Source organism: Cydia pomonella, chromosome 11 (assembly GCF_033807575.1).
Source record: "Cydia pomonella isolate Wapato2018A chromosome 11, ilCydPomo1, whole genome shotgun sequence".
NCBI lineage: Eukaryota > Metazoa > Arthropoda > Insecta > Lepidoptera > Tortricidae > Cydia > Cydia pomonella.
In genome coordinates this window covers 19,205,791-19,223,850 of record NC_084713.1, presented here as the reverse complement: position 1 = coordinate 19,223,850, position 18,060 = coordinate 19,205,791, and the positions used below count along the sequence as shown (strand labels likewise).

Below are 18,060 nucleotides of genomic sequence, written 5' to 3'. Positions count from 1 at the left end.
ACTCCGTCAATAACGCCTAGGTTCTTAGCTACTCTAGCGCTACTCTGGAGAGATTTGGAACTTTTATTTATAGCTGACAGCTGGACACTTGCAACAGTTCTGCCTAAGGATATTCTGTTCCTTGCCTCTACCTTCCATAATCAAACGTAGTGCTATTATTTTAACTGATTATACTGTAGTTGGAGTTGCAGGTGTCCATAGGCTGCGGTGACTGCTTACCATCAGGCGGGTCGTATGCTTGTTTGCCACCGTCGAGGTATAAAAAAAACATTGAAGAGTAATCCTCATTTTGCTTAAGGGCGTCCGCAACGTCGCGCGTGCACGGAGCGGGCGAGCGGGTTAGCGAAAAACAGTATGAGCGCTGCTGACTCACGCGGGCGCGTGCGGTGGATCTTACCTAGAATGTCACCCGCGTGCGGCTGCTCCTTGCACCCGCGCGAAGCTGCGGACGCCCTAAATTATCCTATCAGACAATTGCAACATAAAAACAGTGCATCCAAGTTGACACTAAAGGGGCCAACTGATTACCAGTTCGCCAGACGATATGTAGAATTCAGTGTGTTTTCTGAAAGAGCTACGTATTTGTATGATTTGATGTACATATATATTTTAAATCAAATTTCTATAAAGAAAAGTAGCTACTGTATATAATTGCATGATTTCTATAGTAATCTATTTTTTTTTATTTAATAACTAGCATTAAATTATAAGATATAATGTTTTGAAAAGATGTGTCAGCAGAGTTTCTTGCCGGTCCATACCCTCATCCAATTGGATTTAAATCTTCTCGGAGGTGTAGGGTTAGAGCCGGTGTAGCTTTATTTGACGTTCATAAGCGCATTGTCATATGCCTACTTGAATAATAAAATATCTTTTTACTCTTTATCGGCCTGTCAGTTATTTTGCGAATATCGTCCGGCGAACTGATAATCAGTGGGCCCCCTAAAGACCTTGTCCCGCTCGGTCGTCAAGCTCACCTCTTGCTCCGTTCGTGGAGGACAGTGAAGAGCACATGGCAGCAATGCGCGGGAGCTTTTCTGGCGATGGCACCAATAGTCAACAATACGTCGCTGTGTTGTTTTCGTTCGTCTTCTTCCACGTCGTCTTTTATGTCGTCGGCGCAGCCGTCGCTGCTTTCCACGCCTCTGTGAACAATGAGATAATTAATATGAATAGATTTTTCTACCTAACTACAATAGTAATAAAGTCTATATTTTAATAACATACCTGGTCCCATCTGGTCGTGCTAACCGGCATTGTAGATAAGTGTGCCGAATATCCTCCCGTGTAGTTGCCAATAGAACTTATTTAGAGATTCTCTACCTTATCACAATAATCATAAAGTCTATATTTTAATAACATACCTGGTCCTATCCGGCGGGGCCAATCGGCATTGTAGATAAATGTTAAATATCTCTATACACGGGTCTCTGCCGAGCATCCGCCAGTGTCGTGGATGGTGGAAATAATTTAGATATTCTCTACCTTATCAAACTAATAATAAAGTCTATATTTGTATGACGTACCTAGTTCCATCTGGCGGTGCCAAGCGACATTGTAGAAGTGTTAAATATTGGAATCTCTGTCGAGTATCCGTCCATGTCGTAGACGATGGAACTTATTTAGAGATTTTCCAACTTATCCCAATAGTCATAAAGTCTATATTTTATTAACATACCTGGTCCCATCCGGCGGTGCCAACCGACATTGTAGATAAGTGTTAAATATCTCTATACACGGGTTTGTGAGCGTGTCCGCCGAGTATCCGTCCGTGTCGTGGACGATGGAACTCCAAGTGTGCAGGAATTTGTTCAGGGATTCTCGCCAGACCGAGTCATCGTTTACCTGAAAAATGTTTGTATTTACCTGAACATTATTGTTTATTTAAGCTTACAATCGTACCTTAACAGCTAGAGCCACAGCGGCACAAATTGAGAGACAGTAATACTTAAATATTGAGTACAAAAGTTTCTACATAACCACATTATATAATACTACTAGGCATCTCTCACTCTATCACTCTCTTACACTCAGTCATCAGTCGTCCTATTGCACTCACAAACAAACTCCGGGTGTGCCTCGAGCACCTAGCAAATAGTTTCTGATTGAGGATTTACATGATTAATATTGGATTGCTTAACGAGATATATAACAAAAGAAAATTCAATTTAATTGAAATTAAAGTCCATATTATACATTGCCACACTTTGTAATTGCAAATGCCATACAGAGATAGCTTTGTTGGACTACACCGCATTTGGCCTGACCTGGCAATCAAATTACTACGAAATGAAACAATGGCTTATTGAAACTGACACATAATTTGATAAGCAAAATTGTTGCTATATAAAGAATTCTATGAAGCAGCTTGTGACAAGACTCACTGGTAAAGCTCTAACAGCAATTTCTTTGATGACGACAATTTCCGGCTGGGATAACTGGAAATTAGCCTGAGAAAATTGTTAAAAGAACTTGCCTCTTATAACTTAAATAGATGTATTATACTAAAGCATAACTGACCAGAGTGAGTGAGAGTTGGTCAAAGATGTGACCCATTTTGTACCTTGTCGCAGTGACAATAGTATGAGGTCTCTAGCGACCATCATGTTGTTTGTCACAAATTAAATCTTTTGACTGTACCGACGTGATGGGGTAGCCTAGAGGTCCAGGGCGTTAGCGGCTTTTTCGCACTACTATATATATGTCGCATCCTGGTCATGATCACGGATGTTCAAATGACTCAAATGAGTCCGTACTCATGACTCGTCGGAAGTTGCTGCGGAACGCAAGCGCCATCTGTGGCGCTGTACGGAGTCTAGGAGAAGGGGCACGAGAATGGCGAGAGGTCATTCTACTTCCAGCAGTGGCGAAGTGCACTAGTCTCTTAGGAACTGTACCGCGTTTCGTTGGAACTGCCCAGTCGATTTACGATTAAAATTACGTTGTTAATTTGCCACCATAATAAAATTTTAAACTGTGCATTGTTGTGTTCTAATTCAAATAGCTAATCATGTCCGATGAAGACCTCGACCCTCTTGATCCGTCATATATATATATATATATATATATATATATATATATATATATATATATATATATATATATATTTCAATGTATTTAATAAACGAATTTAATTCATGAAAAGACGCCTACAACAAGGAATTTTCGTACATTGACCCGCCTGTTGCTATCTCTATTGCACGCGCATAATTATATTGCTGTCCTGCTTGCACAGTGACACTGGCATCCAGCACCATGGGCGGGACAGCAATATAATTAGCCGCGTGCAATAGAGATAGATGTACGAAAATCTTTTGTGGTAAGCGTCTTTTCTTTAGTTCCCAAAAAGTTGAACTTACCCCTTCTTCCACCACAGCTCCTCTAATACAATGGCAAGTGAGCGTCGTTAAATTCTGCAGCAAAGTCGGCGGCGTATTAGCGATCATGCTCGGTGCGAAGAACTGAATCAACCGCCGATATATATCCGATATACCAAGCATCTCTCTCTCCATCGGCTGAATATTAGCCATCATATTCAAGAAACTGTTCACATAGTTCTCCAAATACTGCTGTTTTAAATTGCTAGCAGAGACCACTACACCGCTCAAACTAGCCAGCTGTACTAGGCAGGTTAAAGACGGATTAGCTAGATCAGGATTCGTTCTCACATACATATGTATCTCGAAGAATAGAGCGATCAGCTCCGGTTGTAATATTGTGTCTCTCCAGTTTAAACTTAGCCTTAGAGCGGGGGCTGCATCGCTTTCATATATAGCTTCAAATGCTCCGATTAACCGCTTTGGTAGGAGCGGAGACACTTGCCCCCAGCATAGTACCGTTTCGACTATAGTTAGTAGCTGCTTAGTCAGTAACGCTTGTTCGCCTTCAGGCCTGTGTCCGGAGCGAACTATCTGTTCTAAAACGCTGACAGTAAATCTGAATATTCTTTTTAAGTCCAACGCTTCGAAGGATTTCTTAAGTCTAAAGTGTACTTCCCATATCAAGCCTACGTCGGCTGATTTGACAGTGATGGCGTATTCTTGCATGATAGCGAGGATGAGAGAGCAGGCGAGTTTCTGTTGGTTTATGGGTGAGCTTAGAATGATTTTCTCTAATTCTGTGAGTAAAGCCTTTCTCTCTCTTCCGCCATCGTCTATGCTGCCTCTTTTGATGATTATTGCTATTGTCTGTGGAATAAATATTGAATTATAGATATTTTCGTACATAAGTTCCGACAAACTCATTGGTACGAGCCAGGATTTGAACCCGCGACCTCCGGATTGAAAGTCGGACGTCATATCCACTCGGCCACCACCGCTTTTTACGAAATATCATTTGATATTTACCACTAGCTTTTCGGTGAAGGAAAAACATCGTGAGGAAACCTGCATACATCTGCGAAGAAATTCAAAGGTGTATGTGAAGTCCCCAATCCGCATTGGGCTAGCGTGGGGACTATAGCCCGAGCCCTCTCGCATGAGAGGAGGCCTGTGCCCAGCAGTGGGACGTATATAGGCTGAATTATTATTATTATTATTATAGATATTTTCGTTTTTTAACCCTTAGAAAGTTTAGTACATAGAGTACCTAGGTACTAAGCGACTTTCATTCGCAATCATGAAATAGCGAAAAAAAAGGGGTCAGTCATGAAATAGCAAAAAAAAATGTACTGACATCTAATCAGCCAAAATGTATAAAGCTTTGCAGAATATACATGTACATATGTACCTATCCTAACACTATATAATTTACAAGCTATAATAAAGTGTGCAAAATTATTTCTTCTGAGATCCTATTGTTACAAATGCAGAGGGCCTACCGCGAGCACTGAAGTTCGCAAATTGCGGGCATCTTTCTCTGTCACTCTAATCACGCCTTAATTGGAGTAAAAGAGAAAGATGCTCGCAATTTGAGAACTTTGGTGTTCGCGGTAGGCCCTCAGATGTTTCAAATCACTTAATTTCTCTCGCGTATCTTAACATTTTTGTTGCTTCATATAAACAAACACATACCTGCAACAATTTTTCTCTCAAAAACGGCGGAGTCTCTTGCCTCAGCAAATAATTTAGCAAATATTCTCTTAGAGAAGAAATATCGCTTTCAGACAATAATGTCCATTCTCTGATAAGTGCCGTCTTCAACAGCCCGGCTGCTTCAAATAGGACATAGTCGGTTCTAGACTTTTCTAGAATCTCCCTGCAGAGTTGATAAGGGTTTTTGGTACTCCTGAACTCTAGGAAGACACTTTCTGCTTGATGTCGCTGCTCTGATGTCACCAGGGTTGGTGGAGCCTGTGAATGAAAAAAGTTCTTGTTAAAAATATAAAAAAAGTTCATACTGTGGTGAAAGTTTTTTTGCTTTTAGAAAATTAAACATAAATAAGTGTATAGGATATATTGATTTTGAACGTACTAATGATTTCAAGTTCATTTCATTGACATATATTATATCTAAGGACGGGCCTTACGGGCACACTAAGAATGGTACTAGTTCAACGGTGTCACTCTTGAATTCGAGCCAATCCTGTAGCATTTACATTCGCGTGCGAGTGGCAAGCCGAGCCGCGAGACTAAGCGCCAGCTAAGCTACTAGTCTCCTCCAACGCGGCCCCGAAACCTGGCCCCGATCAAACGGTATCACCAGGCTAGGGGTCGTGGGGTTGGGTAACGATCGGTAGCGAAGAGCTGGAACCAGCAGCCACATCGTCCACAAAACGACGAAGATTGACCTCCCCACATCGGTGGGGAGCGACCCACAACAGCCATCGTAGCCGAAAGGCGGATACGGGATACGGCCACACATACCTTCCTCCAGGAGGTATCGAAGGACAACCATCCAGGTTCGGCTCGCCACTCGCCGGGCTCAGGGCCGGAGCGGTTTTTTGGGCACGAGTCAAAGTGGCTCGCGGGGGATGCGCGCTTGCTATTAGGCGGGTCCAGACAGAGGCGACGCGCGAGTTTTCCTCGCCTGAGTGCAGCGCCGCCTCGGCCGAGGCACGTCTACACTGGCCGGTTTGTGCGCGAGGAAATTGCCTCGTTCGTATGCTCGCTCTGTGCGCACCCGCCTGTTTACATTCGCGTTTTTCATTCAGTTACAAACCTTAAGTAGAGTATATCGTTACCGATGCTGCTTTCAAACTTCCCCTTATATTATTATTATTATTATTGTATCTCCTTGGATTTCACGGGCCTATAAATCCCGGTCTTTTGATAGGCTTGCGTGGGGATATAGATCCAACACGTAGAGGCCCCTTGGAGAGCTTTAATGTCATGTAGAACGCCTGCTGGAACCCGTTCACAGGCGCAACAATAGACACCCATGAACCGGTCGCAGCAGGCATTGGGACTATTGTAGTAAAAATGAACAGTATAACGGTCTATGGATTGAAGTTTGGGAGGACAATGAGACTGGGTTATTGCAAAGACGTCCGGACACCTGCCATAACAATGTTTCCACTAGTTATCGAGGCAGGCGGTGACTCGCCGCCCACTAGATGGGCCCCTGAAAATGCCGTCGTGAAGACGACCAGGAGCAACACCGGTGTGAGCGGCTCAGGGGTGTCGAGAGGTGTACGCCGCTTTCTACACAGTGGCTGATTACAGCCACTGTGCCAACTCGCGTCTTATGCAAGTTTTCACTTCCACCCCTGGAGCATTTAGCTCTAACGACTCCTCTCTGGACGGCCAATGAAGGCAAGCCAGAGCTGAGAGTCCTGCGGGTCCCCTTGGGGTCCACTCCGACCGACGAAGACACGCCGGAGACGGAGACCCTGACCGACTCTCGGGAGTACTCGGGTCCGTGGGGTCGTTACTCCCCAACAGCTCGCCACAAGCTGCCCTGCGAATTTATTATTATTATTATTGAAATGAAATGAAATAGCCTTTATTTCAGACAAGTATTTTGTAAGTACATTTTGTTGTTAACATATATATATATATCTATTATCCATCTGTATGCCTTTTGTAGGCAAAGGCCTCCCCTAACTCTTTCCATTTATCCCTATCCCTTGCTATTGTAGTCCAGCAACCTCCTGCTGCACTCTTAATCTCATCTTCCCATCTTCTTGTTGGCCTGCCACGCTTCCTCTTTTTGTCTCTAGTAAACCAGTACATTATTGCTTTAGACCACTTTTCTCTCCCTCTAATTGTGTGACCTGCCCATTTCCATTTTAACTTCTTAATTGTTGTAGTAATATCTTTTGTTTTAGTACATTTCTTTATATCTATATTTCTAACTTTATCAGATAGTCGCTTACCCATCATACTTCTCTCCATAGCGTTTTGACAAATTTCTAACTTTTTGTAGTGGGATTTGTTAAGTGCCCATGTTTGGCAACCATAAGTTAGAACTGTTATTATTATTATTAAAGCTTTATTTATTCCATATTTTGAACAGTTATATATATTATGTTTTAAAAACATGATTGATAGATTTATATGGACCCCGTTTGGGTAAAAGCCTCCTCCAACTTATGCCATTTTTCACGGTCTTTGGCTGACTCCATCCAGCTTGCACCTGCGACCTTATAAATGTCTTCTGCCCAACGCCTTCGTGGCTTGCCTGATTTTCTTTTTCCTTGTGCTATAGGCCCTGACCATGTTGTTGTTTTAAGTGTCCATCTTTTATCGTTAAGTCTAGCAATATGACATGCCCATTTCCATTCTTCTTCTTCCTTCAACTTCCCCTTATATACTCATTCTTAATCCAATATTTTCTCGTCACTCCACACATCAATCTGAACATTCTCCATTCTGCTGCGTGCACTCTTCTTTCATCTACCACTTTGGTCGCCCAGAATTCTGATCCATACATTACAACAGGTCTCACTATCGTCCTGTAGATTTTTCCCTTAAGTTTAAGTGGCATTCGTGGATCGCAAGTTATTCCAGAGACCTGTCGCCATTTCATGCATCCCGCATTTACCTATTCTATTTTCATGTCACGGTTGATGTGTTTTGAATGTTGGCGTCTAGTCAGTGCTAAGGAAAATGGCGTCACTGCCCAGTTGTGACAACATAAGGTTGAGCAGCAGCCATAGAATTGACTAGACGCCGACGCTCGCGAGACGCTAGTGTAGGGTTGCCCTTGAAGCTATGTGAATACGTATTTGCATCCAAATAACGCTGTTACTACCCCATTGTCCTGTATCAGTTCCGAATAATTATGGTAACCCTATTTATATATAAATGTAAAAGTAACTCTGTCTGTCTGTTACCCTGTTGATCTGTATAAAATTTAGTATGGTGATAGTTAGAGGTCTGTGGAAGGACATAGGATAGTTTTCATGAATCATCATAATCATTCATAGACGTGAGACATCATTAATCAGCAAACAAAGTTGCTGGCAGAAGCTTGTATGTTTATAACACAGATTATTAGGCGGGTCCACACAGAGCGAGAATAGAGCCAGAGACCTCGGCCGAGGCACGTCTACACTGACCGGTTTGTGCGCGAGGAAATTGCCTTGTGCATATGCTCACTCTGTGTGGACCCGCCAATTAACCAACCCAAAAGCTTCTCAAGAGAGTGATATTTTTAAATATTATGCCTTCCTCAAGCAATTGAGTTTTCTAACTATTTATTTATATGTTCATGTGTGTTTATCTATTTATATGTTTGTGTTTATAATATGGTTTTATTCAATAGGGCAGCTTACTCAATAAATAATAAATACTATACTGATTATTTTGTTTATCAAGACTTTCTTCATAATCATGGTTGTAGGAAAATGGAGACAAAACCTACTCACTACTAAAATACTTATAACAAAACAAAATTAAGGATTCGGCATACTGGTTTAGGTATGGCAATATTACAAGTAACACTATCCAAGAATTTCTGTCTTCGTCCAATCGCAGGCTTGGTTGTACAATATTCAATTAGGGTGTATTATCAAATAAAAATCCTAGTGCGCCTAAATAGAATGACAGCACCCAGTTTAAGCTTGTCCTAGAATTCATCATAAAGCTAGAATGGGTCATTGTCTAGTGTAATTTTGGGATAGATTTACAGACATTAATTTTAGTCATACCATCAACATCTGGGCTGCAGTCTCGAGTGTTTGTATCGCACCGTTATCCATCGTAGCTGTTGTTACTGGAATACCACAAATTGTAGGAAAACGATGAATTAGACTGAACGTAACCGAGACATGCGAATCGGATCACGGTTTGAAGTAATTAGGAAGTCGCATAATTGTAGAGAATTTGTGAAAACACCACTAATTTTCCAAAATAATATCGCATGACAACCGTGCAGTGACAGTTACGAGCAATGTTACCTGTAATAAAATAGTACATTACGATACAAGTGCGAAAAATACTGAATCTCACAACTCGTGTCGATTTAAAACACTCCCTTCGGTCGTGTTTTAATTTATCGCCACTCGTTTCGAATTACCTATTCGCACATGTATCGTACAACGTTTTACAGTACATATGGCCCTTTAAATGTTCGACACAGTAACGTAATATGCTACTTCTCGCACTAGTGCTATAAAGTAGCCCCATATGTACTGTAAATATTTTACAGTACTCCCTTCGGTCGTGTTTTAATTTATCGCCACTCGTTTCGAATTTCCTATTTCTCGCACTTGTATCGTAATGTACTATTTCCCCTGGGATTTGCTGCTATTAGGTACAAAAAAAGAATTATCAAGCAACGTTTTAAAATATGGTTTAAACAGTACGCTACCGTTTGTTTACTTTTTAAACGTCAACAACAAATTTTGTCGTTGTCAATGTCTTTGTATCTGTGCACTCTCGTCATTAATAATTATCTCTTAAAAAATTAAGATAGCCAAATTACCAGTTTATATTGTTCAAAAGAAAGATGAGTACTATTAGAAGAAACACGCAGCTCGATTCAACAGCATCTTCGCAAGAGAGCCACGATCACGACGACATAAATATTGTGAAGCAGAAAAATCTCGCAAAAGATTTGCTGAAATCTCGAATTTTCTTGGGTCGCTACTTAGAAAGGCGGCTAATTAACCAACGCATTGGCTACAGAGATGTTGTTGTTGTTAGTCCCGCTGAGGTTGACTTGAAGAGAGATTTGCTTGAAGTGCAAAACAGTCTTCGTATTCTTTGCCCGAAGATCCAATGGATTGGCATTACAGACACTGAACCACTTGGCTACAACTCATCTGGCGTATGCCTTTGGACCGAAATAGACAACCAACCCTTCGGGCCATTTTGGTTTCAAGTGAGGAGCCTCAAATTCAGGGATGAAGAAATTATAGTGACCGTCAAGTGTCTGCGGCACATATCAGATGCATTTCTGGAATTGGAACCTATATTGACTGGAGAGTTTGGAGGTACAAGCAAAAGTAAAGAAAAGAGTGAAGGCAAAGTTGAAAAGCCTATTGAGGCTCTTAGTGACACTGTTCAAGAGATAAAAGCTAATTTAAAAAGTGCTTTATCTATAACCAATGTAAAAGAATTCTTTACTTTCATATTTGCACTTGTTATTGCAGTTTTTACTGGGAGCACTGCATTTATTAATTTCCTTGGCAATTTTATTTTAGCTTTGTTGAGAGAATTGTCAATTTTGGTTAAAAATTCAACTCCAATGTTTTTAGGTTTTTTAGATTTTTTGAGTAAAATTGTTGGGGGATTTTATATCCTGGTAGCTATGTTCTTCAAGCCGAGTAACCCACCTCCACAGAACAAGAGATCACTTAGATACAATGACAGTACACAATCTAGGTACAACAATGATATTGACAGCAGATATATTGACTGATTGTTTTTAGATTTTTTATTTTAAGATTTTGATCAGGAGTTTGTGATGAAAAGTTGTTTAGAATTTATTCTGGGTAGATCTCAACTTTGTTATGCAAAAGTTAAAAGTTACATTGTGGCATAGCTTTATGGCAAAGGAATCTTACTGTTGAGGTGCCTTTATTTTATCTAATGCTACCCTCTTGTTCTTGTATGCAAATAATAGAAATCTAAAGAAAGCTCTAAGCACACAAATATTATAACCAATCCTCTTCTGATCACATAGATAAGTGTATATCTGTGATCTAATCATCATGTGGCGAAAACCAGCCCATAACAAGATAAAAATAAGAAGGATGCTTTAAAAAGTGTCACATACTTGTGACACTTCTTCGGTCTATTTTTTCTATGGGTTTATACAACTAAAGATGTGGCTGGACCTCAACTAAATTATAGAGACCCTCTGCCTCAAAAAGTGTTAACATTCTTAAAGTATTGGTGCAATCTCTATAATATATTGATAGCTGTTCTGCTTCCATATTTTAATAACATTCCTATTGTTTCATCCCATTCCATTCTAGGAGCTGTTTGGTATATATAATGTTTTTGGAAAAAGCCATAATGAACCTTAATGACAAGATACAATACAATATGCTTTATTGCATACCACACACAGTTTCCAATACATATACAGAAACATAAACAAGGATAAAATGTGAGAGTTATTTTCTTTTCATACTGTGTTGTAAATTGTAAAAGAGACTAACAAGTTTCATTATTGCTTGTCCCCAATAAATCCCCTGATGTGTTACCAGCACAGAAAATTATTAGGTTATTTTAGTTTTCTGTGGTTGCCAGCCCTAATAAAGCATTTGGTGCATTGTGTAATTTTATAAGGATTGAAAACAATTTCACGGCATTTACATATGATTGTATAAAAAAATTATTTATTTTATTTTAGACTATTTATTTTATAGTCATAATAACACTGAAAATAAGACGATATGATATTATGTATCTGATTTCCTCTGGTTATGGTTAATTGAGGTAGAGTATGTACTAGTACATAGTCAGTTCGTAAGTTCTGTCACAAAGGTTTGGACGCATAAAATGTAATACAATGCTTTTAATAATATAATTAGCCATGATTTGAAAGCTTGTACTTATCAAAACGTAATATAATATGTTTTAGGTCGCGATTTTATTTCTTTATTTACTTTAGGATCATCGTCTAGCGAAATCGCGAATACGTGGCTGGATCGTGAAAAATGATACTCTACAAAAAGGAGTAAAAATCAGTCCCACATTAATAAAATAGTTATAACTGTTTATTTGTATGAGACTACTTTTTTGGTCCCATAAGTCTGTACCAGCATTTAGTTAGTTAGCGGACAAGTCTTTAGATAATACACTCCAAACTAAGGGTATTTTTCAGTAACACTCCTAGATTTGACTCCCATAAAACAAGTAGATTTGGTAAAACATGTACAGTAGTAATAATGTCAGTCCAGTTCACACGAAATGTATATCAAAATAGAGATAAAAGACCCAGCTTTTGCGTTATGCAAGCTTCAAACATGTTAAAGAGAAAAATAAACAAATAGTTATCAAAACCAACTTAAATAAGTAGGGTATTTTTTTAAGTGTTTTTTTTTTTTTTTTTATGACTTTCCGAATATTACCAAGAATTATGCAAAACTGCGGCAGCAAATTACGTTATATTATATTGGAAATTATATATCATTAATAAGTTTTTAAACGATATGCATACATAATAAGGAATCTGTACCCATAGCTTTTTTTCAATAAAAACTTTTGTGACAGAACTTATGACCTGACTAAATACGCTTTTGTAAATTTATGAAATTATAGACACTTTATTTAACTGCTATCTTTTCTTGTTCCATGGGTACCACTATAACATTTCTGTTATCTGAAAAAGAAGGAAATATTATTCAAATTACAAACGGACATGAAATAACTGCCCACGGAAATGAATGCAAATTTCCGTGGATTGTAATGCCCAAGAATAGTCTTAATGTGAGTGAGTTTCAGGGAATAATCGTCGGTTGCTTTGATATGAATACATTTCATAAACCAGCGTAGTGAACGGTACGTACGTAGCTGAAGCTATTTCAAAAATACGTGTTAGAAATGAGTTTACCTCCCCACGACAGACCCATGAATTTTCTTGACCTGTTGATTAAAGCTGTGTATACAGAAGTTGTAGTATTTTCTCTCTGGAAAACAGTTGAGTTTGGTTTAGTAAAAGAAGCCAAATTCTTGGCTTTGTCGGCGTTTAAAGCTGGAGTGGTTTTTGGTCTTATAACGCTTTTAGTAGTATTTGATTTTCTCGCTTTATTTATTTCTTGGTGTGCTTGTTGTGGTTTTTGAATTACTGGAAAAAAGACAAATGTAAAAGTAGTTAATGCCAATTCTAAAATGTAATTTCCGTGGACAATTCTTAGGTATAAATATCAAATGCGCAAATATTTTTTGGCTCTAGTACAAATAAATTAATGACAGTATGAATGAACCGATTTGCTAGAAGCTCTAATTATTATCATTTTGTATTCCTGAAAGACGTGACTGGTGCGTCATTTTACGATAAGTACCGGTTTTGTTTTGTTTACCGGAACTTTGTTAATTGCCTGCTGTAGTGATGTGATTAGATAGAATTCCGACAATTACTAACCGTTATTTTTTTGTGGTTTATTAGCTCCTATATTTTTTTTCTGTATGTATGCGACGGCCGGTACAAGATTATGATGAGCTTTTTTCTGGTGTTTGTGGTTCCTTTTCAGAGGCACTTGAATTGTCACGTTTTTCTTCTGAATTGGCTGAAATGAGTATTTAACAAAGTGTTAAAATTTTACATACAGTGTCGTGTTTTATAAAGACCAGCGGTGGCAGCATGGTTCCATTTTTATCATTTGTCTTTATACCCGTCACTTTCGCGCTTACATACTTGTTAGAACGTGGCAGCCATGGTGACAAATGATAAAGAGCCGACCATATTAACTCTACTGAAACCTGTAATTTCGGTTTGTCCCTTTCTAAATAATGCGAAATAGATTACAACGGCGACAAGGAAGTGTCATATCAAGAGAAGGTTAACTTAATTTATGAATCGAGTAATAGGGCAGGTACTACGCATGACTTATTTAAACATGTCTATGACGTAGTCCTAATTAAATGTTATGTCGGTTATCAATAATTCAAATAATGATTTTATTTCTTGGCCTTATTTCCGTTGACATAATATAATACTATATGTAATGTAAGTACGATTTTTCTTTGGAATATTTTAATAAATAACACTTCAAATGAAGTCTGACGATATGTTCAGTACCGTCAAATGGGGTAGTTGAGAACTTTTTTTTCATATGAACTAAACTAGCTAGTTAAAAATTACCCTAAGAGTAAGACTAGGTAGTAAATCCTGATTCAAAGATTGTAAAAACGCGACTGCTGTCAGCCACATAATATAACTGACGAAGATTTTCTTTGTCTAAAGTTACCCCACTTGATGGTACATTGTATAAGTTACGCGTTAAGAAAAGTAAGCCTTTAATACCTCGGTTGCTATACATGATGTGATTGTTTCGCATATCATGGCGTTTGGACTTTCTTTTACATTAATTTTCGCAACACTGTCGCCCACAATATTGGTCATAATATTTGTAATTAGTATATTTATATCACTGCTATCAAACTCTAGGAGCATATTTTTGAACAAGCTCAACATTGATGGCAAGTGTGGCGTGAGTTGCTTTTTCGTTTCTCCATTTCCAGATAGATTTTGAAGAATATCCAAGTGCATAAACAATTCGTTTAAAGTCATATGCTGTCGGTAGGCTATTAGGGCATTCAATGTCTTGTTTCCGATACCTAAAATAAATGACACTTAGAAAACTGATTCAAAATTCCTTTACCGAATACAGTCTACCAGGTACTCATAAACTTATAACACTTTTAACTGTCGCGTTTTGTACACATATTTAATGACGTCTAGGATTTAATGTAAAATAACGAAATTTAATCGCGGTAGACCCGTTGAAGCCATTAAATATGTGAACTCATAAACTTATCAACATTTTTAAACAATAAGTCTATGGGCACCCGGCTTAAAAGCAATACCTACCTACATAGGGTCCGAATTTCAAAAAGTTATTCAGTCTGTATATTCTGGTATTATTTTTGATCTTTTATATGTAGAAACGTCTCGACATTTTATGGATGTTTGGGTAATGGTTGCAAACTTAATTAATTCCACTGGTTGAGCTACAGATGGTTTTGGCTGTTTACCTTCTTGCATTGGCCGACAGTGGTAAGTTAGAGTCATTCCATTATGCTGAACCTGTAGCTGGAATGTATTTAAAACCGCATTAAGCATTTCGACGGTGTCACAGCTTATTTTATCTTGTTTTTTCTTCAGAAGTTTTTTAATTTCGCACGTTATTTTCGCATTGAAATTTAAATATCGTCGGCCTTCTTCGAGTCTGGATAGATTGTATAGGAGTTTTGCTGTCATCTCCTGAGAACACAAAAAATTAAAGGTTTATTTTATCATGTTGTACTTACATCGCCTTTACTGAATTGAATTTGATTTGATTTTTATGGTTATGTTATTGTCAAGATGATGGTATTATTGTGTCATATTCATATATATCATACTGACCTGCGTATCTGCTTCTATCAAGCTACGATTCTTACACGGCCAAGAAATGCACACAGTCACAATCGTGTGTGTATCGAATATACAGCAGACATCAGCGAAGGCGCATGCTTGTATGATATCCGCCTTTTCCACATAAGTGCCCTCTTCTAGGCCCTGAAAATTTATTTGTATTTTGTGATGTTCTACGCCTCACTCAACAATCAAGTTTCATCAACATATCAGTCGTATGTATCTTAAAAGTGGGCGTATGATACATGAGTAATTGTCATGTGAATTTGTTTCCGTGGAATTAGTTTAAAAATATATTCTACGTAATATGGTCATACCATTTGTTCGATAAGTTGCTACATGGTCATAAGTTACACGATGATACATATTAAATACAAGAAATAAATCCAATAATTAGTAAAGGTTTTTTTGTAATACTTAGTTATACCTGGTTCAAAAATAGCAAAGCATTTTTAGTATATTTGCCGCCCATGTATAAAAACCTTTTGAGAATGTAGATGTTTTTTATGATTTCTCCAATTGTACTGGTGCAGAATTTCGTCTCTTCGTTAAAATGGATAATAAAGTCGTTGTATTCTTGTTGGTTCAGGCAGTGACACTTTCTGATCAGTCTTTTGTAAACTGAACAGTCGTCGTCTTTATCCTAGGGATCGCAAAAAAGTATAATTATTTAATTAATCAATAGGTATATTAATTGCAATACGCCTATGATCAACTGTACGTCATAATCATAAGCTGGGCACAGACCTCCTCTTGCTTAGTACAAAACGGTTTAGGCTACTGGCCACAGTTACTGTGTATGTTATGGACTACCTAAGTGATATTTAAAACTAACAACAATACTCCGTGGTCTAATTTCCATGGACCTGTTGATTAAGTACGTGTTTTCATTTTCTACGATACATTCATTGATTATCGTCAGCTAATGTTCCGTGGACATTTCCATGGACGATAACAGTAGCCATGAGTGCACATTTGGAAAGAAATAAATTAGGCCTTACTCTGATAACAATTGAGTCCAATTCTTTAGTCTGTTTTTCTAATCTTTTCATGGCTGCGGCACCGATGATATCAGTCACTGACCGGTCCTGAAAATATGAATTGTAGGTATAATTTTCAGAAATGTATTTTTTTAATTATATTTATTGTAAAAACAGTATCACTAGAATGTCTTCTTTGTTAAGATATTTCGCACCAGAATTTCTTTGTGATCATCATCGCATTAATAACCCCACGATCTATATACTATATATAACCCTAACCCGATCTTTTTTATACAACTACTTTAATTAGTGTTTTTTTTATTCGAAGCACCGTCAAATTATTATCATTGATGAGAAATTGGTTAGGGTTTATTAAATACCATCATATCCACATTTTCAGGATCCCAAATCGCCATAGGTCTCAAAAAGTCGGCCATTTTCGGCGGGTCATCGGCGACCAGCGCTGTGGAATGAGTTTTTGCCTGCACATCTTCCAATAAGCATAAAAGCCTTTTAGTGCTGTTCTTGAGATTCTCTAATTGTTTCTGCAAAGTTAAATTATTTTGGGTAGCAACGTGAAAATAATGAGATATATGTTAGTCATGTTACCTACTCAAGCGTTTTTAGTTTTAGTCAATATAATATATTCCGTTAAACTGAAATATACGAGAAAAAGTTGCGTTCATAGGGTAAATAAAATAATTTTATTTGTCCCATGTACTTAAAATAGTTCTTACCACCTAGTGGGTTCTGGGTTCTATCTGCGTTTCACCAATGACACGCGCAGTGGCAGCCTGAAGGCCTACCGTGAAAATACAAAATCTAAATTTCGTTATCTGACTCTCTATCACTCTTGCAAGTTCGAGAGATGATGAAATTTCGATTTTCTCGCGGCAGACCCTCTGATACCATCACCTCTGCGTACTCTTTTACGTGTGTTGATATCGGCTCCGCGCACGATTTCCAAATGTCCGGGACACCTCAGACGTACGGACAACACTGTACCGTGCAACGGAAAGGGAATGAAATGCCTTCCTACTGCTAATTTCACTTACCAGTTTTATATGGCAAACGGGTACATTGGAAGTCTTGCACTTCACACAGTCATCTTTATCTCCAGACATACAGTTGGGCTGGTCAAGCCTGTTAGAAACAAGATCATAAGAGCTGGAGGGCTCTGCAACTAACTCCATGTCTTCTTCATTGTCGTTTGCTTCGCTTATACTATAAAAGTTACTGTCGTGGGTGTCGGTGGAAGATCTATTGGTGTTTGGTGTCGCCATTATGAATCGTGGAAGTAGTGACTTCCAATGTACCAACGCGTTGACCTAATTAAACTTTCATTTGCTTGTATAGTGGTTGGAGATGGGTGGCCGGTGCTTAATCGTTAATCAAATAGTGTTTTTACATTTTGAATTTCTTTTGAATTTTTGCGCCTTCGTTGATTGATCTTTTTAATATGTCAACACTGCTAGATGTTGCCAATCAAATATCTTCTTTGATAAATTTCAATCTAGGTCTATCGTTTTTACCAATGTCTTGAACAATAGAGTAGCCCAAGCCGAGAAACGTCAAAGTGCTGTCAAAAAGGGCAAATATTGTTTGGAGTTTGGAATTGGTTTATTTACTTTGCGAAACTTTATAATTAATTAATTTAAACTAT

The 18,060-nt window shown here is 38.4% G+C and overlaps 3 protein-coding genes across 3 annotated transcripts in view; 1 reads left to right on the top strand and 2 right to left on the bottom strand.

Moving 5' to 3' along the window:
- LOC133522489 (uncharacterized) overlaps nt 1-9,285 on the bottom strand; it is a 34,646-nt gene extending 25,361 nt beyond the window's left edge. The window contains exons 1-5 of the mRNA XM_061857840.1: nt 9,032-9,285; nt 5,013-5,291; nt 3,360-4,187; nt 1,679-1,845; nt 978-1,145 (exon numbers count right to left, since the gene is read on the bottom strand). Of these exons, the coding sequence (XP_061713824.1) occupies nt 978-1,145; nt 1,679-1,845; nt 3,360-4,187; nt 5,013-5,291; nt 9,032-9,082 (1,493 nt within the window). The 5' untranslated portion in view covers nt 9,083-9,285. The remainder of the gene's footprint in view (nt 1-977; nt 1,146-1,678; nt 1,846-3,359; nt 4,188-5,012; nt 5,292-9,031) is intronic.
- Nucleotides 9,286-9,707: 422 nt separating this feature from the next.
- On the top strand, nt 9,708-12,609 carry LOC133523045 (uncharacterized). The gene has a single exon (XM_061858551.1). The coding sequence runs from the start codon at nt 9,832-9,834 to the stop codon at nt 10,744-10,746; it is 915 nt and encodes a 304-aa protein (XP_061714535.1). The 5' UTR covers nt 9,708-9,831; the 3' UTR covers nt 10,747-12,609.
- Nucleotides 11,644-17,848, bottom strand: LOC133523044 (uncharacterized). Its single transcript, XM_061858549.1, has 10 exons — nt 17,453-17,848; nt 16,778-16,942; nt 16,416-16,502; nt 15,842-16,057; nt 15,406-15,558; nt 15,033-15,261; nt 14,302-14,615; nt 13,420-13,564; nt 12,889-13,122; nt 11,644-12,657 (listed from the first exon to the last, which is right to left on the bottom strand). The coding sequence occupies exons 1-10, from the start codon at nt 17,678-17,680 to the stop codon at nt 12,602-12,604; spliced, it is 1,827 nt and encodes a 608-aa protein (XP_061714533.1). The 5' UTR covers nt 17,681-17,848; the 3' UTR covers nt 11,644-12,601.
- Between the last annotated feature and the right edge of the window lie 212 nt (nt 17,849-18,060).